The sequence below is a fragment of the Castor canadensis genome, chromosome X (genome assembly GCF_047511655.1).
Source record: "Castor canadensis chromosome X, mCasCan1.hap1v2, whole genome shotgun sequence".
Classification (NCBI taxonomy): domain Eukaryota; kingdom Metazoa; phylum Chordata; class Mammalia; order Rodentia; family Castoridae; genus Castor; species Castor canadensis.
In genome coordinates, this window is record NC_133405.1 from 94,616,674 (window position 1) to 94,644,175 (window position 27,502).

Below are 27,502 nucleotides of genomic sequence, written 5' to 3' on the forward strand. Positions count from 1 at the left end.
AAGTACTTTGTTGATACCTCAGTGATAGTACTTATTCTACTGTAATGAAATCTACTGTAGCTTTGTGATTGCCTGCCTCTCTGCACCAGACATTCTGAGAATGGAGGGTCAAGCCTTACTCATTTTTGTGTTTTGTGTTTTGTGTTTTGTGTTTTGTGTTTGTTGAATGTGAGGATGAGTTCTGTTATTTGCTCTATTCACCCTGTCAGTAATGCATTTTCACCCTTCTGTTCATCCATCAAGCTCTCATTAAGTGCCCAGTGCTATAATACAATGTGATTAGTGATTCTTTCCCTAAGAAATGCAGCTTAGCTACAGGGAATGGCTTAAGAAAGGATGTGCTTAATGAGAGAAGAGAGGGAGGCTTAAATACAGTTTAGGCAAAAGAGCACAGCCATGGAGATTGGGAGAATGGGAAACTGAGAGAATGGAGTGTGGGGAACAGCAGCCAAGGTGAAATTGAGCTCTCTGCTATCTATGGCAATGCTGCCCCTCATCACAGTGTTCCTCAACAACCCCACAGTATCTCTGCATTACAAATGTGCTACACCTATATAGGATATATCATATGAGTTTACTTTTCCCATGAGATATAGTGTACCCACCACTCCACAGTGGTTACATATCACACTGCACATCATGCACATCATGGCTCTGCTACAGAAGAATGATGTCTTGTAATTTTGTCAGAGAGCTGTAATTTCTCTGCTTAGCACTCTTGTTCTTCCACTAGTCTTTGGTGGTGCAGGTTGGGCTATGGATTACTTTGCTCTGCCTCTCCCCTACTACACAGGATGGGCATATCAGTCAGAATAGGCCAGATTAGTTTTCACTCTCCCCATACCACTCTCACATAAGCAAAGCTGCTTGCCTCATGGGGACCAGGAAGCAAAAGAGGTGGGGCAGGGTCCCAATACCCCCAGTGACATAAATTTACTCAACCTCCTAAAGGTTTCACCACCTCCAATAGTGCCATAGACTAGCAACCAAGTCTTTAACACATGTGCCTTTGGGGAATATTGAAGTTAAACCCATAACAAGCTGTTAGCAGTTATAACCTCAAACTCATGGCAACTTAGCAAGAATCTTAAAGCATTTTCCAACTTGCAAATATTTGGCTCCTGTCTTAGTCACTTTGTGCTGTTATAACAAAATACCTGAAACTGGGTAATTTATAAGGAACAAAAATTTATTTCTCATAGTTCTAAAGGTTGGCAAGTCCAAGATCAAGGTGCCATCAGGGTTAGTCTCTGTTGAGGGCTGCTGCCTTTTTGTAAGATGGCAGCTTGGACACTGCTTCCTCCAGAGGGGAGAACATTGTGCTCTCAATTGGTAGGAGAAAGAGAAAGGCAAAGGGAGACCTAGTCAGACCCCTTCAACCCTCTTATAAGAACACTAATCCATGCATGATGGCTGAGTGCTCCTGACTAATCACCTCCAAAGGGCAATACTTCTTAATACTGTTGCATTGGGGATTAAGTTTCAACATGTGAATTTTGGGGAGTCGTATTCAGACCGTGTCATTCCCCAAGTCTACAAAGTGTATTATGAGGTGACTAGAAAGGCCACTGCCAATCTCATGGTTCTGTTATGACCCATCAGCAGGAACGGAAGGCTTGCTGGTTTAAGGTGAGACTCTTCAATTTCTATGGACCCAGATAAGCTCTGCTTATAAATGCATTGCGAAGTAGCCTCAAGACATGGAATATCCCCCTCAAATTGTGGTGACTTTTGAACATGAGATTGTCTTCCTGTGGAGTTTTCAAGAAAGTTTAGTAAAAAATGAATGAATGACAAAATGGAACTCCAGTATCTTGGGACCTGAATCTATGTACATGTTGTGAACTTGGACCTGGGGTTTAAACATCATGTATCAGGAGGTGAAGGAGCACAAATCCAAAGTTGCAGTGAGGTGAGGAGAAGCAGAAATGGAGTCAATAATAGGTGTCCAAGAGGACTTTGGGGGAATGTGGGAAACAAGTGTTAGAGAAGAAATAGCCTGTTTTCCGTGGTAGCAAAAGGGAATGCGAAGGTCCTTGGTCACCTGAGAGGCAGTTCCTCTTACCTTTCTGGCTTACTACCATCCTTTGGGATTACTCTAGTGGGTTTTCCTCTATTAGCAGAAGTTTTGGGAAGGATAAGGACATCCCAGTAGCCCTGGAAGTCACAATTGTACCACCTCTACTGAAATTACCCAGTCACCATCAACATGTACCATCCTGCTTCACTCAGAATTGCCCTAATGATTTAGATCCACATTTTAATGGTAGAGCCCAGAGAGATTACAACAGGGAGAGGGAGTGAGGAGACAAGATTCCACATTAGCTACAAGTTTGCCCACAGAGGTGTTCCTGTTCTGGACAACTTCCATTGATCCTGCCTCCCAGCTCCACCTCCTTTATAGATAACCCCAGTGATACATCCTCCAGGCAGTCTTTTCAGATCCCACACATTAGCAGGTAGAGGCTCTGAGAACAGACAGGCATTGTGCAGGCAGGACCCCAGAATATGAGGAGGGTCCAGACAGTTCCCTCAAATTGGACCACATACCCAGATCCTTCCCTCTCCTAATCTTTGTCCCTCAGTCAGCAGATGGAAGCTTGCATAAAGGCCACCCACAAAGAAGGAAGGTGTCCGGTGGAAGAGGTGCCAAACACCTCCAAATCTCAGTCAAGTAGGAGTAATTGAAGGGAAAGTACTTTAGAATATTAAACTGAACTATGAAGGAAAATGTGTTTATTTTCTCCCCTAGGTAAGGGCATTTGCTCAGTCACAGCTAAGAAAAGTGTTTCTCATTTTTGTATTAGCAATCCTAGAAGGAAATGCTGGCTAGGCCATTTGCTATCTGTGCAAACTGGGCTTAGATCCTAGCTTCTCCTGAGCCTGCCTTACATCTTTTTATGCAGACAGGCAGTCAAGAAGCTGTTTATAAGTACTTATATCTTCTGACCTTCCATTTTTTTTCATGTGTAAAGTCAAACTCCAGAGAATTTGAGTTTCACAGATTCATTTATTCAGCGGATAGGTAAAGAGCACCTCTTACAGGGCCAGGGATTAGGAATACAAAACCAAACTGGGCACAAAGCAAATGAGTCAGAGTCCTTGACTGAGGGCCATATCAGGAAACCCACAGGAATATGACATGAAGATTATTAATGTAAGCTAATAAATGCACAAGAATCACTTGTAATCCACAATTTGACATTTGAACAGTGGGATTGCTATAGTGCTTCAAAAAGTTTTGGAAAACAGTTGTTAGTGAACTAATTAAAAAGCCTTCAATTGGCCTAGATTCTATCACTGCTAAACAAATTACCTTTTCAGCAGTAATGGTTATATAAGAAAACCTCAGACTGGCACAATGCATTGATTTTGCAAAAATTGGAATGATTGGGTCTGGGTAGTTTAGGGTTTTTTGGAATTTACTGGTTCCACACGTCAGCCTACCTCTGAATCTTCTGTTTGACTTAATAAAACAGATAAGAAAACCGCAATCAAGAGTTTCTGATTTAGTGCTAACAATTTACCAGGTGATGCTGAAGTTCTTGGAATAGGAATTGAGCATTGAGAGCAACTGCTGTGGATTAATGTATAAATAAACCCAGGTCAAGGTGATCTACCCATTCATCGCAGGAGCAGTTTCTGATGAAGCTGATCATCCACCTGGTTTCTCTAAAAGGCTTCTATCTGCCGCAGGAGGTGGAATAACTTGGTTGTGGGCTAATATAGGAAAGAGCAGAATCAGGAAAATGTTTGCCACTTTACACTTGAAGTCACAAGAATTTTAAATTAACATTCCCCTCCCAAACACCCACACAGTCTTCCTTCTCCCAATCTGGGCCTCTTCCCTTAATGACCTCACTGACCAGAGGTCAGTATCTCAAAAAGGAGGTTGCAAAAATTGTCTGTCCCTGAGTAGGGCTGAAGGAAAGTATTATCAATTGGCTTCCACTCCACTTGGGACTCTCATTGCATGGCCAGTCTCCTCCTAGGGTCTGGGTTTACTCTTATCTTTCCCCTTGTTTACACCCAGGTCCAGTGATACAAAATCCAGTCAGCACTCTCAGATCCCACACATCAGGAGGGAGGGGGGAGTCTCAAAGCACAAAGGGCACGGCCCAGACAGGACCCCCAAACGTGTGATGATTTTTTTGTCATTGAAGTCACTGTGCTAGAAATATATTGCACAACTCCATTTCCCACAGTTAGTTATGTGTGTATCAGAGGGACAATTACCTGGAAATCAATTCATAAGCTGTCACCCGAGGGTCTGTTGTATGCCGGGCTGGGAGTGATGAGACAAGCCTTCCCCCTGCCATCAAAGAGCTCTGAGTCCCCTAGGAAAGACAGATTTGTCATTGGACAGAGATACCCCAAGGTGCACAGCACTGGGATGAGAAATGTCAGGGGACAGCTGGAGAAAACATTAAATGGCAAATTAGAGTGACACCCAGCACATCTTTACATATCTAACAAGTGGCCATTACATGTCATCTACAGAGCCAGACACAGGATTTGCCATGACAGAAGGCTCAGTGAATATCTGAGGAAGGACGAAGTAGGCCCTCAGCTCTGGCATCAAGATTGGAAAGTAAGGCAGAGCCCTGGGAAAGCTTGAGGTTTCCCTGAACACATAAGCTTATTTTCATGTAGGGTCTTTATACACATTACTCTACTTGGAACTGTCTTCCCCTATATCTTACCTTGTCTTCATTGTGGGTTCTGCTCAAACGTCACCCAGAGAGGCCTTCCCCAAACCCACTATCTAAGGGAACAATACCCTTGTCCATCTCCCTTCCTTTCCTAAGATTGTTTCCCTCTCCATTAACTTGTCTTGACTTTATTGCCTGCTTTAAATATATGTTTATGCTGTCTCCTCTATTGGGGCACAGTGGCCCAAGAGCAGGGAAGTTTTTGTTTGTTTGCTTTTTTTGTGTGTTACGGGGGTTTAAACTCAGGGCCTCATTCGTGCTAAGCAGGGACGCTACCTCTTGAACCACTCTGTTGGACAAGGCATGGAGTTTTGCTTTTTTCTTAAGTGCTACATTCATAGTTCCTTGAAGATAATGTGCTGCATATCAACCTTTCAAAATGTTCTATTGATTAAATGAAAAAGCAAAGATCGACAAGTTGCTTATTGTTATCGGTCACATTTTACAGAGGAGATTAAATCATTATTCCAGTGTCACTCAGCTCAAAGATAGTAGAGAGAGGATTAAGCCCTGACAGTCAGACACAAGATTCCTCCCTCTAGCCAGAATTTCTTTTGTTTTTAAGGGTAGCAAATGAACCACAGTCTCATTCTCTTATGTTTGTGGCTCTTTTAAGTAAAATTTATATCCATTGATGTTAAATAATTTAAATGATCCTTTTATGTGTGTGTTTTCTGATCTCACATTTGAAATATTGAAAATTCAAAAGCATCTCAACTAAAAGTTCAAAAGGCAAATGAAAAATATACTCAGAAAATAGCATCTGAATTTTGGAGTATATCTGCCACTACATAACAAATAACTATTTTTGACCTAAAAAATAATAAAGGGGAAATGTGTCTTTGTAATTCATAATCTCTGCTGTGAAACAAGTCTACTGAAATGAGAAGGCAATTTTTAGGAATCTTACAAATCACAAAATAAAGTTTGTGATGACCATTTTTTTTTACATTATCACACATAGGACACAACCATAGGAGACAAAAAAGCATGACTGTCAAAATTAGCAGTGTACACAATATTACGTTAACATGAAATATGAAAGCTAGGTGTTTACTACAATTACAAATAATGACAATTATTACAAATTATTTTACATTTCTTTTTTTGGCTCCATAAATACCATTGTTGACAAAAAGCAACATTGACACTAGTTGACTATGTCAAATATTAGTAAGTAATATTAGGATTAATTGCACTAACGTCTATAATGTACCTACCGATCATTTCTGTCTTTTCATATAGCAATTAATTTTTGACAACAATACAGTTTTATTCTTTGAGGGGGGACAGTACCGGGACTTGAACTCAGGGCCTCCCACTTGTCAGGTAATTGTTCTGACACTTGAGTCACATATACAGCCCTATTCTTGTTTTATCTGTTTTTCACATAGTGATTTATGTTTTCTCTCGGTTCAGCCTTGGATCCCTCATATATACCCCTCCTGAGTAACTGAGAGTATAGGCTTGAACTATCAACCCCAGCTTGTTCATTGAGTTTGTACATAGATAACTTTTGCCCTGGGTGGCCTCAGACAAGATCCTCCCATTTCTGCCTCCCAAGTGCTGGGATTGCAGCCTTTAGCCTTGTGCCTGCCCTATTTATTCTTAACATAAATGATCGGAAGACTTTGATATGGACCACAGAAATGCAAAATATCTAATCGCACAGGTATTTACCTTTACTTTTGTTAATAATGAATTACTACATTCTATGCTTCAATTCATTTGGGATATTTTGTTTTATTTTTTCTGTAATAAATCCTCTCTGAACCATGTGCTGCTGTTAGGAGTTACTTACATCGTTTCTTCATACAGCACACAATCCCACTCTAAGTATACTGTGACTTACAGCCAGCTCTTGCCTAGCCCACAATTAAACTGATTTTTTGCATCAGTCCACTGTGATGGCAACACCCAAAAAGGTTTTTGAGGATGTATTTCACTTTTAGTAACAGCGTGTTTTACATTTATAGGGACTGATATTCAGGTCTCCAGAAATTCTGACTCTTTCTGTCTATGAGGCTTGTTGTGTTTGTCAACAATGATACAGTCTTGCACTCTTTAGAACTTCTTCAAAGACCCTCAAACTGTTTTTGGAGAAATAGCAAATAATTTTCCGCTTTACTATAATAGTATTCTCATTGTCACCTTCAACATAAGTGCAAACAAGAGAAAGACATTCTTCTTGTCCCACACTTTTGAAATATGATTGTGTGGGCAGAGGATGTTTTAACATGTTTTCTGTGGAAGGCAACAATGGAAATCATCTTAGAGTCCCAGGTCTCAGTAAAGCCTCCATAGCTGTTCTGTATAATGTGTAGAAATTTAAAAATGGCCACAACCTTTCACTATGTCAAAACCACAGGTAAGCAAATCACACTCCTTTTCATCAGTGTTGAGTATCAGGTTTGTAATACATTTCACAGGTAAGCTCTTTCTATTTTCTGGGATAGGAAGTTTGTAACTGAACAGAATCAGCCAAATTTTACATTTGTTCTGGTTTTCCAATGTGCAGATAGAAGAGTAGAGTCCAGAGTAGCTAGGGTATGATATCATCTTCTTCTTCTTTTCCACTTCCTTCTCCTCTCCTCCTCTCCCACCCCACCTGTATCCTCCTTCCCCTCCTCTTCCTCTACTTCCTCAGCCTTCTTCTTTTGCTGTGTAGCACAGGCTGGCCTGGAAGTCACAATCCTCTTGACTGTTGGGACTACGGGCACATACCAACAGGCCTTATTTACTGTGTCTGTGTATTCATTTAAATCGTCACAGGAATCAAGAAGATCATTTAAAACTCCATTTTCCAAATCAAATTGCCTAAGAGCTGCAGGGACCTTTTTTAGTTGCTGCCATTTAGTGGAACCATCCCTTGATGGATTGTACAAAGCATGGTAGTTGGTGAGATCTGACAGAAGCATCTCTATATCATAAGACTGAATATACCTGTATGAGTAGTTTCTCCTTTTAATCCTCTGAAGGACATTTTCCTAGAAACCTCAAATCAGGAAGGGTAACTTGGTTACTCTTGCTTGGTTCCATAGAGCAATGAAGGGAACGGAACAATAACATGTTGGTTTGGTGTGGTTTGTCCAGTATAATTTAGTGGGTTCTACTTCCAATGAGACATCGGTGTCCTTTGGGGTGAGTGTTTCAATTGCTTTCACATCTCCTTTTCTACTATGTCTGCCCCTAAAGCCTTCTGTATTTCCTTCAGTATGTTTTGTTGGGATTATCCTTCTGTAATCTAGATGGATATGTTCTTCCATCTGACATTAAAGAGACAGCAGTTTAGCCTTCTACTGTTGGTCATGCTTGTATCAACATTATAATCATTCTCACTTTCATGACATAAATTCTTAAAAAATATGACCACTGTATTCACCAAGTTCAAAGCTAAACTCTATCTTCACACAAATCTCAGCAGGTGATCTACAGGCAATGTCACAGACAGGTTGTTAAACTCAGAGTTGCAACACACTTTAGTTGAACATTTAAGTCACATAATTTAGTGATGCCAAAATGGATGACCCTTAATTAAGACAGTGCACTCACAACCATGGTTGTCAAGAACAGCACTCAGGGCCAAAAAAACAACCACTGCAACTATGGAAAGTGGCTGATCAATGCAGTGCCTACTGGTCACTGAAAACTTTCAGCCCCTATTTGTGGGGCTGCTGGTTAAGGTTCTATACTTTCCCCCAAACTTTTGTACCCATGGGTGATGCCCAGGACTTCTGGGGTTCCATAGAGGTTTCCCAGGACACAGGATTCTCAGTTCTAAAACCGGAATAGTCACTTTCACTGTTTCAACTGAAACCCTTGTACAATTCTAACAAAATGTGAAATTAGGAAGGAACCTCATCTGAAATAATTTAGCAGACGTTTTTGTATGTGCTTGAAAGGATGAGTTAGTGAGAAATTACTTAGAGGAACATGTGTTAGAATTTGAGAAATGTTGCTAATTACAATGCCAGGAAAAAAGTCTGGAATTTTAACCAACATTTCACATAATTTCCCAAATGTTTTCATTTGGTGATAATTTCCGTTCAATTAACTCTGGGAATGCCATAAAGGGTATAAAACAAATTTTCAAAGGTCTGTATTCATAAATTTTGCTTACCACCATACTTCGAACAGCCATCAGACCAAGTCAACATTCTGAAACACTGTAAATAATGAAATAATGAAAGTAGGATTAATACCTGGACCTGGCCAAGCTTCCTATAGCAATGGATAGAGCTTTAACATAGTCTCCAAATCCTATCAGGCAGTGTGTCTACACTTTAAGAGAAATTGACTGTTTAGATACATCATGGTTTCTGTAGTTTTATCTTGAATCATTCCTTTTGGGGGCTAAAAGGAATCTATTTCAATATTTCATTTACAGATCCATTTGTTTATTGATCTAATCACCAAAAAATATGAATATTATTTTGAACACCCCCATTGCCTGCTTGTGCCATCTAGGTTTCCTTTTCCATACAGACTCTGTGTTAGAGGTGCAATCTGTAGTGAAGATCAGTATAGATTCTCTTCAGCTGTTAGTTTTCCCCCATATATTTCGTTAGGATTTATTCTTCTTGCAGCTCTATTTTTTTCCAATTTTTTTTGTGCACAGAATAAAATCTTGAATCACTTTGTATGAGCTGGATGCTAGAAAGAGCAAGTGCCTGGTGTGTTGTGGATGGTCCCTTTATCACACTGTCTTCCCGTGCTCTTGCCAGGATCCACCTCACGATTTGACATTGATCCAGAGATGCCAGGCTCCATGTTGTTAGAATCAGGTAGCCTCTGGAAATAAGATGCTCTGAATTTCCAGGGCAAGTTTAATTACATCTGATTGTACTGTCAGAACTACAATTTTTCAACACGTGGGGAAATGGGGTTCAGTTTTACATCTCACCTAATTTCACAAATCAAAATAAAATCAAGGAAAAAACTAATATGACATAAAACCTAATTGTTAGTATGATCTCTAGACACTTAACGGGCATACATATGGAATATATAGGGAAGAGCATACATAGCAATATATAGAGCGGCAGTTTTGACTGTTCAGGAAACATGCAACTTTCTTCTCTCTTCATTTCCAGAGACTCTTTTAACATGCACATTAGCAGAAAACAATAAATGTAACAGCTTTTTCAGATCACTTTACTGTGTATTTGGTTTGAAAAGTATTTTATGCAGACTTGAACAGTTTCTTACCACTTCTTTCCAAGGACGGACCATCACAACTCCACAAGAATTGACTTTACTTAACACAAACACACACACACACACACACACACACACACACACACACACACACACACCCCTGAACATACAATAACACTCCTGTGTACCATCCATATATGCACAATTTGGAGAGCTTGTTTCAGGTAGCATCCTGTCTGACCACTATGAACATAGTTACAATTTTTAATGGGGGACTCTGCAAAGATTGTCACCCCTTGCCACAGGAAAATGGATCTCCTTGCCCAAAGCATCCCCTAGGCAGAAGTACCTAAAATGTGCAAGGTTTCTTTGATATATTGCTATTGTCTTGAAAATAGTGCTGATGTTGTTTAAGTGGTGTACCCTGAATTTTTTCCAGAGAAACCTCTACATCTCATTTGTTTTCTCTACCACACTCACATAATAATAATTCCTGTCACCTGAGTTATTTTAGGTTCGAGAACCTGAAATACAATACCCTTAGTATTCTTACCAGACTTAATGTTATCCTATACAAAATTTGTTTATTGTTCAACAGCAAAGATGAAAAACAATGATGCCTCTTTAAAATAAAATACAATGAATTGACAAGGCCATCCTTCCTTTTGTCTTTGTTGTTGCTCATTGTGGAAACCTTTTGTATAAGGATGTCTTGTGTCTTTCCAATACTTTCAACCCAATTGAAAGGGTGCCTATCAACATATGATGGATAATTCACAGGTATTTTTCATATTTCCCTTGGTATTGTTCCCATGAATATGGCTATTTCCTATGCCTTTCTCTTCCTCATTCCTTGCCCCCCACTATACTCTCATTCACTAACTCAAGCGTTTCTTTTCTTTAATTTTTAATGTATTTTGGAAAATTTCAAGCACATAAAAGCAGAAAATACACTACAATGCAGTGCTTGCCAGGTGCCCATTAAGTTCAAGACTATCAGCTTCAGCAATCATTAACTTTCTTTAATTCTGGTTTTATCTATCCTCCATCATACTCCCCACCACATCCCTGCCAGGGAATAGTAGAAGCCACGTATACACATCAAATCATCTCCTCCAGGAATCAGTTCTAACAAATAAGGACCTTGCTTAACATAACCACCATACTATATCACAACAATGAAAACAACCAGGTGTGACTCAACATCATCTACAAACCACTGCCTTTTCCATTGCCCCCTTGTCTCATGAGAGATTTTTAAAGAACCTGAAAACTTCCACACACTTCATGTGGTTTCTGTATCTCCTATAGTCTGAAGCAAATATATTCATTTGTTGAAGAAAACATAATGTGTCTCTCTTGCCAGGACTGGAAAAACATAAATTTCTTGGTTTAGAAGTATAGGTGGAAAAAAATGGGAGTCTGAGTTTCCCTGGCCCTTGGGCCGGAGTGCCAAATTTGGGATGATTTTTTTGTCTACTTAAAATTTTACATCAGTACGTTTGTTTCCAGTGTAAATCATTTTTAATATATGAGCAAAGAGATACTAAGAAACTTAATCAGACCTTGTGCTCTGGTTTTATTGCCATTAAGGCATGGGTAAATGTCCTACACTGTCTCTCCCCAACAATATTTCACTTAAAAGCTTAGACACCAGTCTTAGCAACTCTCTGTCAGTACCTCACTCACTTAAAATATTCACCATCATTATCATATTTATCCTGACCACTAGATGCTCAAAAAATCCGTTCATATGCAATTCACGTGAATTGTGACTGTGTAGCACACCTGAAGTCCTGTTCAGGGTATTTGGAACAGATCAGCAAACACAGTGTGGAAAGAAGTGGAATTTTGATCCTGTGGGGCTTAAATTACAGCAAAATGTATTAAGACTACAGAATCATGGATTGATCCTCTGACCACAGATATTTTTGTGCTTCCAGGGAAATCAGACAGGACATGCAGCCTTTCTCCCCAATTTGGTAGCCATGTGACCAGTTCCATAGTGCTTTAAGTGCAACATTATGGGTAAGATATTTTCTGTGCACCTGTTTTCTGTAGAAAGCAGTTGCATGCACTGTACCTCACTTAATTGTCCCAGCTACGTTGTTGAGTAGGTGTTATCTTGCTATATCCATTCTATAGTTGAAGGTGCTGAGACTCAAAGGAGGGAAAGGATTTGTCCAATCTCACACAGCCAAGTGAATGAGGGGGGAATACTATTTTCTGATAGAAGAAGCAGGAGGAGGAGGAGGAGGACCAGCAGGAGGGGAAAGAGAGGAGAAAGAGGAAAGAAGGGGGAAGGGGAGCAGAGAAGAGGGGAAATGGGGAGAGGGGGTGGGGATGAGAGAGGAAAGATGGAGAGGAGATACATAGATAGATAGATAGATAGAAAGACAGATTGATAGACAATAAAACTAACCTTGTATATGTGCATACCTGCTGCTGTATACCTGGGTTTCTGACTTTCCGCTTCCTAGCCATCATCTGGTGCTAGAACCCTCCCTCAAGTATGATTTTCTAGTCTTTAAAATGGGGCTGATTTGAAATTTTTCCTAGAGAGGGTGTAGCCTATTAAGTACTGTATGGGAGTCTCAGCAAACACTACCTGTAACCTGTGTTGGAGACAGGGGATTTGATTGTAATTGACCTTGATTATAGGAAGGAGCATGAGGGGGCTGCCTTCCTAGGAGAGCAGTGTGGGTTTGGTAGAGCTGCTTCAGAATCCACCATAGGGAGCAAGGTAGAGACCAAGCCATTCCATACAAGTCCATATGGAATGAAGATCTGCTGTGGCACCTGGGTCCTGGTTTGTTTAAGAGGCAGTGCCAACATCACAGGGCTCATCATTTTAGGTGGAGGCTACAGCCAGGCTTTCTCAGGGGTCTCCATGATTGCTTGTTGGAGATTTGGGGCACAGATAGTGCTTTGTGTCACCCTTTGGGTACTCCCAGACACAACTGTAGAAGTCTCTGCCAAGGGTGCTGAGGAGATCAACAATGATAACAGCAATGGGCTGTGGGTCAAAGTAATGGTTTGTATCTAATATAGAAAACCAGTACAAACGTTTACAAATAAGTGAGTATGTGCAGCCAGAAATATGTGCACCATTGGTTAATGTTTTTGTTATCACTGTTATCGTCTTCCTGCCTAGACAGTGAAAGTCTCCACACATTCCAAAAGCAGAATCTGAGAATAAATAAAGGCTCCACACAATGTTAGCACAAATAACCCGTGGTTTGTGGGGTTAGGGTTAATATTTTTTCAGGGCTTGAAGAAATTTTGTAATTATCATGAAGTTGTCATACAATCATAGAATACAAAAAAGCTACAAAGTAGGTTCCATCCGTGGGCATTAAGGCCCAGAGAATCCTTCATGACTGTGATGTCTGCTTTTCCCATTGCTGTGCATAACACTCTTGACTGTCATCAGTTGAATCTTTTTGTATTTCTTGTTCTGTGTAGTTGCAACTTCTTGTCATTGAAGTTCCTTCATGATAGAAACATGTTTTGCAGTCAAGTCCTGCAACAGCAGCCATCGGTGAATTTCTATGATGACTAGGCATGGTGCCAGAGTCTACTGATGCAAGTGCTGCTTTACAAAAGGTTGGTGCGAGCCTGTGGTAAGTACAGAATGTGCAAGTGTATGTATGGCAAGGCCTATATCATTCAGTGATGGTCCTTTTGGTGATAAAAATTGGGTCTTGGACTTTCTATGTCTTTGCCAGTTTTTTCTTTCTAGTAATTCATATTCCTCTAATTATACAAATGTGTTGATTGATCTGTGAGTGACTGATGTGGAAAAAGTTGAAAGTTTCAGCACAGGTAATTTGGGAAGCCCTAGACTAAGAGGTTTTTCTTTAATTTTCTTTCTGCTTTTTATTTTTGGTTTGTTACTTTTTTTTTCAACTCAAAGGTGTTTGTCTGAACTCCTTCACTTGAGTTGCACTTCAAGTCTTTTTTCTTTAGCTCATTTTTTCAGGTAGGGTCTGGCTTTTTACCTGGTGGCCGGCCTTGGACCACAATGCACCATCTCCCAAGTAGCTAGGATTAGAGACATGAACCACCATGTCCAGGTCCACTCTAGGAGTTTTTGAAGATCAACTGATCTATTTCTCTCAACATGTCTACAAAACAGGAGACATTACTGATGATTTTGGAGGTGTAGAGTCAGGGTGGCATAACTTAGATAACTTTGAATGGGCGTCCAAGGTGATGTATCGAGTAGACACTCTAGCACGAGACTAGCATGCTTCCACTAGACTTGCATGGTTTACATTAAGTGCTATTTATCAGGGATTCAGAGGTACCCATCCTCAGTCCTGGCAGCTCTCCAGGTTTCAGCATCCCATGGGCCAGGGGTGCTCCAAACCAAATCTGGCAACATTGACCACAGCTGCAGCCACAGGTCCAGGGAGAAACTGGTAGGAGAGTGCTTCTCAAAACAGGCAACAAGCACTGTTAAAGATAGTAAAATGTCCATCAGTAGGGAGGTGGGAACCCAAAGGCCTTGTCTGCAATTTCTGGGTGTGTGCCTTAGAGAGGCTCATCTATAAAGTAAGTTCCCTCCAATTTAGCACTTCCACTGATGTTTCTTCTGATGGGGTCTAGCCTCATTCTCCCTGGCATAGAACAGAAAAAGGTTATTCTTTCCTGGGATGAGCCTGGACTCTGCACCCTGAGACCCAGCCCTGTAAACCAGCCCTGTAAAACCTATATCTGCTCCCAGTTTCACCCTGAATGAGGGGCTGCATCTTATTCCTTGGGGTCATCTCAGGCGGAATCAGTCCCTGACAAAATTAGTAGGGAGTGGGAAGATGACAGAATGAAGACACACACATCCACACAGTCATAAATGTACACAGACACGCACACACACACACACACACACACACACACCCCTTACACTTTCAGGAGAACGATCACACCATGTGTGTGTGGGGGGGTTGTAGCCAATAGTCTAAGTGATAATGGCACAAGTGGCCTAGTGTCCTGTAAGCTTGTTCAGGGTTTTCAATCTTCCAAGCAATTTGCTGTGCTGGCTATGTCGGCTTGGTCAGGTAACAGGTCTTTGGGTAGTAAGTGCGTGCAGAAAAGCAGTGGAAGGACACTTCTGTAGTTGTGGGGTCAGTGTTCCTCTTGGAGCTGGGCCATCATCACAGCAGGGTTTGATGGAAGCAAGTCAGCATCACAGAGAGGAGCTGCTCCTCAGCCTCAACCTCAGACTCAGAACAGAGCCACGCATGCACTGATGGAGCACTGCTCACAGCAAACCGAGGGAGGTGCCCAGACATGCAGACTGTGGCTCCACCTGGTCACTGCCAGCAGGTGTTATTCACAGCACAGGGTTGCGACCAGTGTAAGGGGCTGCAAGAGAAATGTTACACGCTGACTATCCAGCAGGTCTGAGCCTTTTGTTACCAAAAGACCTGGACAAGCAGACTGTTCGGGCTCAAAGATTCACTTCTCTTATTGTTTTCTAAGTGACCTTGGCCACTCCATCTATCCTCCTTGTGCAGCACATCTCTCTCTTGTAGCATGTGGATCATGATATTCCCCACATGGTGGTTCTTTGAATGATTAAATGCTAGCAAGTTGTCCTGGTGTGTGCACCTGGTATGTAATAGATACTCCTTAGAAAAGGAGGCTCAAGGAATCCACAGGTGCCTGACCTCATGTGGCTGAATTCAGGTGGCCAGAATGTCTACTGGATGTCTACCTAATCCAGAACTTGCAAGTCCACATGCATGCTCCAGCCCTCATCTTCACACAAGGACCCTGTGCCCTCCTGCTTACCCAGTGTTTCTGTGGCAAGGAGTCTCTCTGCCACCCCTGTGCTATCGATTTCACTCCTTTGCAACATTGCCTTCAGCACACCAGTATTACTCCCAACAGAAGTAAAACTGTTCCTGACTCTCTTCCCCAACTCATGATACCATTTTTTCTCCTTGTTGTTGCAAAACTCCTTTTAAGACTTCTCCATACTATTGTTTCCTCACCAGCCCATTCTCTATTAAACCTGTCCAAAACAGGTTTGATCACTCACTCTTCCAAAGAAACTGCTCTTGTAAATGTCACCAGGCACATCTGCATTGGCAAATGCCATGGCTGTTTTCTCAATCCTCATCTTATGTGACCTCACATCATCCGTTTGAGCAGTGTGCACTTCCATGTCTTTATACATATTAGTGTATATTTCTTGTGCACAGTTGTTTCATTGTGATATTTCCATGCATGCATATAATGTATTTTGAAGAAATTCACCCCCTTTATTCCTCTTTCTCTACCTCCCTTCTTCCCTTTTTAAACAATTTTTAACAAGTTTCATTATGCTTGTTTCACACATGTGTATAAAGTACTTTGACATTTTCTTTCTCCTCTACAAGTTATTAGTGCAGACTTTTCCAACTCATCTGTAGTTGTGTTCTCTTTTGCCCAGTCCTGTTCCACTGCAAGGCTCTGTTTGTTAAGTGCTGTTCTTTTCTGTCTTTTCTCACTACCTAAGCAGAGCTAAAGTAGACTCATGAGTTTTTGGTGCCCTCTATGTATGTGAGGCATAGACCTTTCAGCCAGATTCCTGCGTTACATATGCAACTACAACTCAAAATTCACAAGGATGTCAAAGAAACATCTTAGGTCAGCATGTGCAGTACTGAATTCCTGATAGCCGCCCCACTGGTAAAACCCCTTCATATCACTTGATACCAATTCCAGTCTGCTCTGTGCTCAGGAAAACATCCCAGGTAAGCCTTGCTTCTCACTGACATGCCACACCCAAACCAATAGGAATTCTGTGGGTCAGTCTCAACATGCAGCCTGACTGCGAGCAGTTCTTGTCATATCACATCTCCTGTTACCAGGGTCGAGGCCTGCATCCTCTCCAGCTTTACTTGCAAGAACAAATTCCTCTCTGATCTTCGTGCTCCCACCTCTGTCGCCCGCATTCACTCTGTTCTCAACACATGAAGAAATCAAACTGATCCTCTGTAAAGGCATGACAGGTGATGTCACTCTTCTGCTCAAACCCACAATGCTTCTCTCCTTCCTCTCGCACTTCCCATGTGCACTAAGCAGATTCCTTAAATTTCCTAATTGTTCCTATGTAAATTGGTATTTGTTAATCTCTCTAACCTTGTCTCCTCCTTTTTACCTATTTGCTCACTGCATGCCAGACATGCTGGCTCCTATACCTTTCCTCAAACATGCAGGAGTTTCACAGGCCTTAGAGTCTGTATCAGCTGGTCCTTATGCCTGGACAAGTCTCTCTCTTTCTTCATATCCTTCCTCCAATGCCATGCTCCATTGAAGCTTACCTTGCTTACCTTAAACTAGTGAACACTCCCTCTCTGTGCCAGCATTCCCAGTGACCTGTTCCTCTTTACTGGGCTCTGTGTAAAGAGCCGATGCCACCTGTACCCAAAATGATTATCACTGCTTACCTTGCTGTACAATTCCTTATGTTAAGAGTTCACATTTTACTTTCTGTGTTCTTGCTCTTGTGTGTACCATTCAAAAGGACAAGGGAATTTGTGATTTGTTCACGCAAGCATCACAGGTTAACTGAAATCATGCCTGTCATGTAGCGAACCTTAATAAATGTGTGTTGAACAAGTGAGTTTAGAATTCTCAGAGAAATACAGTACGTGAAATAACATAGGCCAAGCTATTTTTGGGTCTTGACAGACTGTGAAGGAACCAGGGCTTCCTTGGTCAGAGTTACAGGAGGGATTTGCCCATTTCTCCTGCATCATACATTTTAAAAGAAAAAACTTTATCTATTTAGTTAGTGGAGTTTACATAAAATTTTTTATTATGGAATGGTTTTACTATAAAAGGAAGTGCTGAAAATTATTGTTGATGTTTCATGTATTTTTGCACATATTCATTCCTATAAGTGTAAAATACATTTTTATTTTGAGGTTTTATCATTCTGTTTCATTTATGTATATGAAGCCTATCACCATATTCCCTCACCTCCATCTCCTCTTGTTCACACTCCCCCTTCCACAAGAACCCTCCTACACTGTACCTATTCTACAGTCCTGTCTTTCGTTATTGATTCCAAAGTCAATGTTCAAAGGAGTTTCTCGAAGCGCGTCACACCTTTTGAGGTGACACTTAAAGGTGTCAGCTGTCAAATAGTCTGTGGGCAAGATTTACCAGTCCAGGGCTAGGCCTGATTTTCACTACCTGTTTGTGGGCTTTGCCTTTTTCTCCTAATCACCCCGGGTGAGGGTCTTTCCTTATGTATAGTCGGCGTTGGAAGGCTTGGGTCCACTTTTTCACCAACAGTCTGTTCTCTAGCCTGAGGTTGCTCCAGAGTTACTGCACCATGTAGTCTTCAGTGAGTAGAGACTTTTTCTCCTTGTCCAAGTGCCACCGGGTAGATTTTCAGGAAGCTCCATTAGTTCTTCGCTGTTTACCTGCCTCCCTGGAGGCAGCATAACTCCTGCTTGTCCGGAGAGCCTGTTTGCAGGCTCATACTGATTGCCCTTCTGCACTCCCTCACTCCTTCAAAATCGTTTCCCCGAGAAAGCTAGAACGGTGCCTTTATGCCTAAGGAGGACTTGGCCACCTCTCAGGGGCCAGCGTTTGCCCAGGTAGATCCTCATCTCTCGCTCACCACGGCCAAGTCTGTTCTGCACGTGGTCGCCAAGGCCAAAATACTGGCCCCAAGGCAGATGCCATTCAACCTGTTGCTTTTCATGCAAGACTGCCCACTGCTGATGCTGGCATCTTACCCCAGTGGCTCTGTCAAGGGATGATGCCTGCCAGCCCACTGCCCACTGTGCATTTGCAGCTGTGTTAGGGAACACGGTTGCAGGCCCAGAAACCTTGCCATTTGGATGTTCCACCGCAGGAAAGCCAGAGCCTGGATTTGAGGTTTGGTGCTATGTGAGGGGTAGTAAAGTTTCTGAGGAATGTGTTGTGCTGGGGAAGACACACTTGTCTTGCAAGGAATACTCATTCCATGCATACAGCTGCACAGAGTGCCTGCCAGTGGGGCCACAGCAAATCAGAATGAAGAGGCCTTGCCAGCTAATTCTCAGTGGATATAGTAACCTTATTTTCCCACCCCTCCTGACTCTGCCAAGGCATGAATCCCAGTCACTCTGATTCTGGATTGTGGTGAAATTTGAAAACAACTCTCCCAAGGCTGGTTGGAGCCCTCAGGTACTCTGCGGATGAAGTCTGTTCTTGTAGCAAAGCAGTGGGGGTTTTGGATTTGGCTGGATCTGGGTTCATGTGCAAGGCTGACCCTAGTCATGTGCTTGCGAGACCTGATTCTGAGTTTCTGCCACTGAAAACCTTGCCTGGTGCAAATTTGGGTACCCACTGTGCAGTCCTGGTGCAAAATTTAGAGACCATGCAAGAACACAGCCATCGAATGTAATGTCACCTGATCTAGCATAATTTAGGAGTGAGTAAAGATCTGCTGCTACTCTCCATAGCCTGGGGGAGGTTGGGGTTCTCTATCCCTCAGTCCCTAAACAACAGGTGTGCTCTAGGACCCAGCAACTCCATTCAGTTCAGTAGTCCTAAAAACTAAAACTGAAGCTTTCCCACTCACTTCTAGGAAACTCTGCTGGGTGAGAGGAGGCAGTTTAGTTTCAGATTTGCAGAGCAAAAGACTCACAGGGGGTTGGCTCATCTGCATACAGTTCAAAGCTCAAAGAACTTGTGTAAATGTTACAATGACTATTCTTTGCTCAGCACCTTCCAGAAACCCCTTTGCCTGCCTCTCCCTCAGCCCTGTCATTCATTTCACAGTCACCGGAAATCCCGCCCTTGTTCAGCCTTTCCCTAGCCAAATGAAGATTAACTCTGTAGTAGCAATGCAGTGAGCTGGGAGGGCTGACTGAACTGCAGGCCACAGGGGAAATGACCCTGGCCCCTGGGGCTAAGGCAGGTCATCCAATCCTTTGTTTTCTAATTGCCTGTGGAGCCTCCTGCCTGAGGCCTTCAGGATTCTAGCAGTCACCTCCTCTACAATGCAACTGGAGGTATCCTTTCTCCCAGTCTTTCACTCCTCTGTTGGGTAGTACTAAGCTTCTTGGCCTGCACTTGTTAATAACTATACATTAGCCATTTGGGTATTTATTTCCACCACAGCCAAAGCATTCACAGATTCAGATAGGCTTTGGAGGGACACAGTGTCTCTCCTGAGCTAGTTGGTGCTTCCTGTAAAATGAGCCATAAACATACAGTTCTGGCAGCAGGGAGTTACTTTTTTGTGGCATGCCTCTGGCACAGAGGTGGTACTGGAGAAATCTTAACTTGGTAGGCTCAGCTACTTCCTAGCTGACTTATCTGGAACTGAATGACTTCTGTGAGTTCCTGTGTGTGTGTGTGTGTGTGTGTGTGTGTATAATGGGCAGAAGTTCAAGTGGACATCCTCCCCTAGCATTCTAGATGTTGGAGCCTGAAACTTCTTATTTCCTTTGTGGACAGAGAACTTGTGAGTGCACTTGCAGACCGAGACAGGTAGCAGGGTGACCTAGAAGCAAGCACTCTGGACTTGTAGCTAATGGTCTTGGGGTCTTGCCTAGGGTCCGTCACTTGCCACTTCTGTGTCTGTAAGCAGGAAAGTCACCTGGTCACTTCTACCTTGATTCCCAACTTGTCTACCTCTGGACCATGAAATATGCCTGTTGATTTCCTGCGCCCACCTTCTTTCACACTGGCTGAATTGGAGCAGGCCCTCAGCATTTTATTGCTTGCTGAATGTATTTGCAGCTGCTGAGGGTTCATAGGCATGGGCACTTTGTTGGAGCTTCTTTGGCCTGCAGGCTCATGACTGTTCGTCACTGAACCTTTGCAGGAAAAGGTTTGCTAGACTTTTCCTTGTGTCTTGGCTTTGCACACATTTGAATGCTGAGTAACACTGGAGGCAAAGAAGAAAGAAGGTCACTCTGTTTTGTATGACAGTTGCTACCTTGAGCCCTACAGGCTACATTAGGCACCTGACCTCCATGCTCCCTACTAGGGGACTTGACCTCAGTGTTTAGCCCTTGGGTTAAATTTGTTAGGGTCTGGGGCTGGCCAGAACCTCTGGTGTGTATTCTGTGAAGCTAAGGAGAATCAGGAAGTTGGTTCCCACACCTCCAGATTTGCCACAGGGTGAAGTCAAGGAATCACAGGCCCTGTGATAGAATGGATGAGAAGAGCATGGAGATCTTGAGGTGACACTGTGTGAAAACTCCTGGTGATAGAAAGAAACCTGATTCCATGTGACTTATTCCACTCTGGGCTACCACAGTATGTGGGTCACCATGCTAGGGTATCCTTTGGACTTATCACACTGGATGAAGGGATAAGTGAAAATGCTAATGCTACCATAACCCCTCCCCACACTCTTCCAAACAACATATGCTCTGTAACAAACAGTAGTCCCTAAGAGATGTATGTTAACTTTCATAGATGTCACAGGTTGAATCTTCTGAGTCTGCCAACTTTGTAGAAGCTCTGCTTTTTTAGAGCTTTTCGTCCCTTTAATCTGAGGTCATCATTGTTATGATACATTTTATTATCATTAAAGTCAACCATAACTGCCTTCCTTTGAGGTAGTTAGTGTCTCTGGTCACTTCTTCCCCTGACTCATTTCTTCTCTTTTCCCCTTAACAGAACCTTAATAGTTCAGTGATAAATTTGTTATTTCCCAAATGTCCATGTTGCCTTCAGTGCCTCCACATTTACTTCCTCTCAAACCTCCAATATTACTTTTCAGAACTCAGATTGTCGTACGATCATGAATTTTTATTTCTGTACTACCCCATAGTAGTCTTTTATCCTCCAATCACTCCTTCACTCTGTCCCTACCTCTCAAGATGATTGAAATTTATATTCTACACATACAGCACCCTGTCATATCTTCTGGTCTTTGCCATGCCCCCTCTGCCAAGTTGGGTTAAGTATTCAGTATTATACCCAACACCAATTCATTTCATGGAACACTCTGATGCCCTTTTCAATTCCTCCCTTGCTTCTCTAAGCATCTCTTGAAGTTTCAAACAACCTATGTGCTCCTTCTCTGTTTTATCCCCCAAAACTGATCACATTAGCTTTTCTATATTTTCCTGGCACCTCATGCTCACTATCAAAGCACTTACTGCTCCGCCAGTTTATACATTTTTCTCTCCCACACAATCTAGAGCATTCTTTGGAACTGGGGACTGTGTGTTAAGGACTATTCCCAGAACCTATACTTGTTTCTCACATAGCAGGTGGTCAATAAATGACACAGTGTACTAGTTACTATGCTTTTATTTTCTCTATATACTATGATAACTAGCCATATTCACAGATAATGTGTGTTCTTTACAAGACAGCAGACACAAAGGACTTCAGAAAAGTCAGTTTTGAACAATTCCTTTATCCTCCTCCCACATTCACTGATTTTTCCAAACTTTCAAAGAACAGCCTATTTGAGTGATTTGAATTCTGTACCAAATCACAGAATATGATGAAACAACTTCATCTCATAACGTTAACAAAACTGTTATAGCAAATGTCAATAACAAGGAAAAAAAACCAAAGAAATCTCTTAAATTGTATATTTAAACATACTGTGATCCTTAACAATATTATAAAATGAAACAAGTTTACAATATCCAAAGCAAACACTCTATTTCGCAGTTAAACAATTAGCACTGATCACAAATACCGAATACAGTGCCCCACCCCACCCCCGCCCCGCAATCCACATCCTTTTCAACTCAAGACCCACCCAAGCCACCTACTCCTTAGGGGTACCTTGGACTCTTTTCTCTAGGGGGGGGTCTCAGATTTCCCTAGGGGGTGGAGTAACCCCTAGCACCTGAATTGAGGATAGCCTCTACCTCTGCATCATCCTCTGAATCCCAGTCATAGTTACATGGCCAGTCCTTGGAGCATCGGTTACGAACCCTCGCCACAAAATGCATGACTTTCAGCTTGCTGGATTCCACATGTGCTCGGGGGCCCCAGAAGAACTCATACTCCACCGGATTGCTGCGGGGTACTGGCTTATAAATCAGGTACCCTCTGCGCACAAACTCTTCTGTAACGACCTTCTTCGGATCTCCAAAGATGCTGTGCTGCCGCCCAGGCTGCATCCCTAACTTCCCCAGCACTTTCCAGACCAGGGCCTCCTTCGCGCTGTTGCCCATGATGAAGATGAGGGCTAATATGGACATCAGGAGACTTTTCTTGGTGCCCTGAAAATTGCTCCGGGCTACGGAGGGCTTTTGTGTTAGGGCAGTGCTGGAGGCTTCCTCAGGGGTGGTGGAGGCCTCCTCTGGGGTGCTCGGGTCTTCTTCTGGGCCGCTTAGGTCGTCTTCTGGGGTGCTCGGGATCACAGAGGCCGCCATCGGGGTCTCAGAGGCCTCTGAAGCCTGAATCTTGCGATTGTTGCGGTTCTCTTCCGCAGCCCTTGCGTTACGGCGGCGCCGACTCTTTCGTCCCCGAGGCATGTCCCTTGCTAGGCGTTCAAAGCCTACAGCAGTCCTAGCGATGGATACCTGTAGCCTCTATAAAAACAGCTATTTCTGTCTTAAAAAGAGGCCGCCGCGGAAGACACCAATGTCAGAGTCTTTGTAACAACAAAACAGAAAAAGCTCTTTCGCAGGCAAGCTGCCTTGCGTGAGCAGTCGCTCGCCCGCACTTGCTGCAGCTACAAGCGCGCGAGAAAGCTCAGCAGAATTGGCTCCGCCTCTCCTGCCACGCACTCGCCAAACACCGAGGAGGAAGTGGGCTGATCCTCCACAGGGACTTCCGCTAGCGGATAGGAAAAGCAGCAGGCTATAGCCGGGGTGGGGCAAAGGTAGACATGACCGCTAGGGATTGGTGGAAATTGTGGTATGCACGGGAGAAATGAATAGCATAGAGTTTCTGTATTCTTCAGTGTGGTGCAGACATTCCAAGATTGGTTCGCGGGTTTTGGGAAGCTGAAGGTCTCTATTCCATTCACACCCAAGGCGGGCTGAGGAGGGTGGGAAGTCGCGAAGCGGGAAGTATTCCTGCAAGGAATCAGCTGACTCCAGCCCTCCTTTCTTGTCTTAGCTTACACAGCTCATTCATTAATTTGCATGCCCTGTTTGCAGAAGGCTTTTATGTGCACCTAATTAATTCATAGGCACCTCCAGGACCTGGATCATACTGTCATGGCCGAAGTGGTGGGTGACAAGATGACCTGGGAATGCAAAGCAAGAAGCGCGCAAGAGGCACAGAGTCTTTGCAAAGTTACATATTCGCGGGTTTATTAAGCAAGGTAGTGATAGGATCAGACTTGAATTTCTGCAGCCTCGCAGAGGGACAGACAGTCTCCTGTCAGACTACATAGGAAACCATTAGAGTAAGAAGCAAGAGGGATGAAAGTGAGCCTTAAGGCTGTTGCCATGGAGATGGAGAGGCAGATAGGCATTTTAAGAGTGATCATTGAAAAGCTTCAGACACTGAATGGAAACAGGGAATGTGGAGGTTGGGATGGAGTACACTAGCTTCAAGATTTCAAGGCTCTAGTCTACCTGCGTATCTGACTTACTCTGCTTCTTTCAGAGCACACTCTGAATTTTATTCACTCCTTGCTTTTGGTCACTGTTTCCTCTACCTAACGTGCCTTTCCTCCCTTCTCCAAACATCTAAATTCCATCTGCTTGCTCACAGGCATCTTTCTCCCCAAGTTTATCTTTGCTGCCCCAAAAGATTGAGTCAATTTTTACTCCTAGCATTCTGTATTTTTCTTATGTCATTCCAGTTATTAGCTTGCTCAAATCACTTCACCTCAACCTGTTTCCTCAAATCTGTAAAGTAGAGGTAATTAAAGTACTGGCTTCGTAGGGTTGTGTGAATTAAATGAGATAGTAAATGAAAAGCCTTTATTACGCAGTAAGCACAGACTTTGCCTCTCAATGTGTTTCAATCAGTATGTGAGTGACATTTAATAAACTCATGTTAAAGAAATGCATGATGGGAAAGATTTTACATGTGTTCTTTACTGCACTCTTAAAAAGCAAATGAATGCTCTTTACCTGTTTGGCTGGTAGGGATTAAATGCTTGATTGACAGCCTCAGTGTGTAACCACCCTGTCTAGCCCATAGTTCTTGATACCTTCCAGCTTTTGATGGAGTTTGTAGAATAGAATAAGGCTGTATCTAGTGAGCAAATTCTGGGGATAGGCCTTAAGTAGAGAAACAGGTATTGAAATGAGACCTGGGAACATAAGTTCTAGCCCAGCCTGAGTCACCTTGATTTTGATGAATTCACCTGATATCCCTGTCCTTTGATTTCTGTATAAACAGAAAAGGCTGATCTCTCTAACCTTGTCTGCTCAATTTGTTCTAAGTCTCTCTGGAAGTCCAACAGCTCATGAAAGAAATTCTGAATTAGAGCAGGTTTATGGGTTTAGGAGTTATTTATTCATTTGCTTATTTATTTAATCAATTCATTTTCATATTTGAGACTCTGTATGCCTAGAACACTGCAAAATTGAATACATTCTTTCAAATTTCTTCCCTATTCTGATGGGATATCATAAAAGTTTAATATGGCAAACTCATTCTCTTCCCAAAGGCCACTTTCTTACTGAAATTTTCTTTATAGCTAAGCCTGAGACCTTCTATTTCATAAAACTACCCATAAATCAACTTAAGCCAGTGCATATTTGGTGCTTTTGTCACAAACCAGCTGATGGAGGAGGGTGACAGCACTGCCTTCATCTGAGTGAAACTTGCTTCACTCCAGAACAGGGACAAAGCAGCTCTGTATAGCACTCTAGATAGATTGGATCTTAGCCTTAAATAATGCACAATTTAGGGCCTCAGCTCCCATCCAGTTTCTCCAAAGAAGTAATCACAGAGTTTAAGCTCTAGGCTATTTTCAGTGTTCCCCAAAGCTTAAACAGAAGTCACATTTATAGATGACAAGACTACAGAAATTATTACTCAGTAAACAAGGTATATTTAATAGCCAAAATATTACCAAGGATTGTATTAATAGGAGGAAATAATGAAATCATGCTTTGGGAAATTAGAGGTCATTTATCTGTTTGGAGCAAATAGCACGAGATGGTGGAAGGGCAACCGATCTTTGAGGGCTCTGAAACTAATATTGATGTGTTGTGCTACCATGCTATGTGCCTAACCTACCTCCACTTTGGAATCTTTGCAACAACCTTTGTTCGCCAATGAAACTATGAGGGATTAACTAATTTGCCCAAGATCACAGCATTCCTGGCTATTTTCATATTTAAACTCCTATCTTCAGATTCCCAACCTCTAATTCTGCCATCATACCTAACAGCTGCTACAATTCAGAGCATATTTAGTGGTGCAAGGAAGCTTAACATGGAAGGGGGTGTTTGTATTCCCTTAAAATAGGAGCAGAAGGAAAGGAGATGAGAAAAGGGACAGATGTAGAGAAGGGGAAGACAAGTATCTTTACTCACCTTATCAGTTTTTTTTCCATGCTTGGCTCTGCTCCTTTTAAGCTATTTCAAGTCTGGAATACTAGTTAACCTTTCTAAATCCAGATTTCTCCACTTGTAAGTGTATATATCATAATGGTGTTGTGAAGAATAAAGCATAATAGCTCCTGAAAGTTGTGGCAGACCTCCACTCACCGATGATATCCATGTTTCTATCCTCAGAACCTGTGAATATGTGACCTTATATGGCAAAAGAAACTTTGCAGAAATAATGAAGTTAAGGATTTTGAGATGGAGAGATTATCCTGGATTATATGGGTGGGCACAGTATAACCACAGAATTATGATGGAGGCAGTAGATTCAGAGCCAATGAAAGATTTAAGAATGGAAGAAGAGCCAGGCACTGGTTGCTCATGCCTGTAATCCTAGCTATTCAGGAGGCAGGGATCAGGAGGATTGAGGCTTGAAGCCAGCCCTGGGCAAATAATTCTTGAGACCCTATCTAGAAAAACCCATCACACACACACACACACACACACACACACACACAAGAATGGAAGGAGAGAACAGCAGAGAGGAGATAAGATGCTACACTGCTGCCTTTGGAAATGGAAGAAGGAAGGGCTACTTAGCTAAGAAATGTAGGCAGAATGCGATGGTGGACAGGCAACTGATTCCAGCTTCTAGAAGCTGGAAGTACAGGAAGGAGCATATTCCTGCAGATATATCTTAGAGTTACAGCCTCTGGAACAGTAAAACAATAAATTTGGTTACTTTAAGACTCAACATTTGTGGCAATTTGTAATCTAACCAAAAGGAAAGTAACACACACGTGCCTTACTCATAAAGAATGCTTAATGAATGAGAGCTATGATTATTGTTCAGGTGAATTTATATGGGATTATTTTCAGTGGAAGTGTAGGGAAGGACATGCAAAGGGCATGGGACTGGGCTGGATAGGTTGACAGCAATTTTTGCAATTGTCAATACACCTTTGTTCTTTCCTAGTGTTGTCCACTACCTGATTTCTCCCAGGCATTGTCCTGGAGGTTTGCTCAAGTTTCCAAAAGGCATTGCTCTTATCTGGGTAGACATCACAATACCCACTATTTGAAGGTAAGTGCTGGGAGACACTTCTGTTGTTGCTCACTAACCAATCAACCTTCTGATACCAGCAAGAACCTCTCTAGGGCATAGAGCACACTTGTACCAGACCTCCATTTGGAACA

General features: G+C 42.4%; 1 protein-coding gene and 1 long non-coding RNA gene across 2 annotated transcripts; both read right to left on the reverse strand.

Moving 5' to 3' along the window:
* Nucleotides 1-3,005: 3,005 nt before the first annotated feature.
* On the reverse strand, nucleotides 3,006-8,880 carry LOC141419853 (uncharacterized). The gene is made up of 3 exons (XR_012444560.1): nucleotides 8,833-8,880; nucleotides 4,237-4,337; nucleotides 3,006-3,720 (listed from the first exon to the last, which is right to left on the reverse strand). It is a non-coding gene; the product is annotated as an uncharacterized lncRNA (long non-coding RNA).
* Nucleotides 8,881-22,117: 13,237 nt separating this feature from the next.
* Mageh1 (MAGE family member H1) lies at nucleotides 22,118-23,567 on the reverse strand. The gene has a single exon (XM_020179581.2). The coding sequence runs from the start codon at nucleotides 23,318-23,320 to the stop codon at nucleotides 22,661-22,663; it is 660 nt and encodes a 219-aa protein (XP_020035170.1). The 5' UTR covers nucleotides 23,321-23,567; the 3' UTR covers nucleotides 22,118-22,660.
* Between the last annotated feature and the right edge of the window lie 3,935 nt (nucleotides 23,568-27,502).

Bases quoted from the DNA above. Each gene is read 5' to 3' on its own strand.
- Mageh1 (XM_020179581.2), bottom strand. From the start codon at position 23,320: ATGCCTCGGGGACGAAAGAGTCGGCGCCGCCGTAACGCAAGGGCTGCG.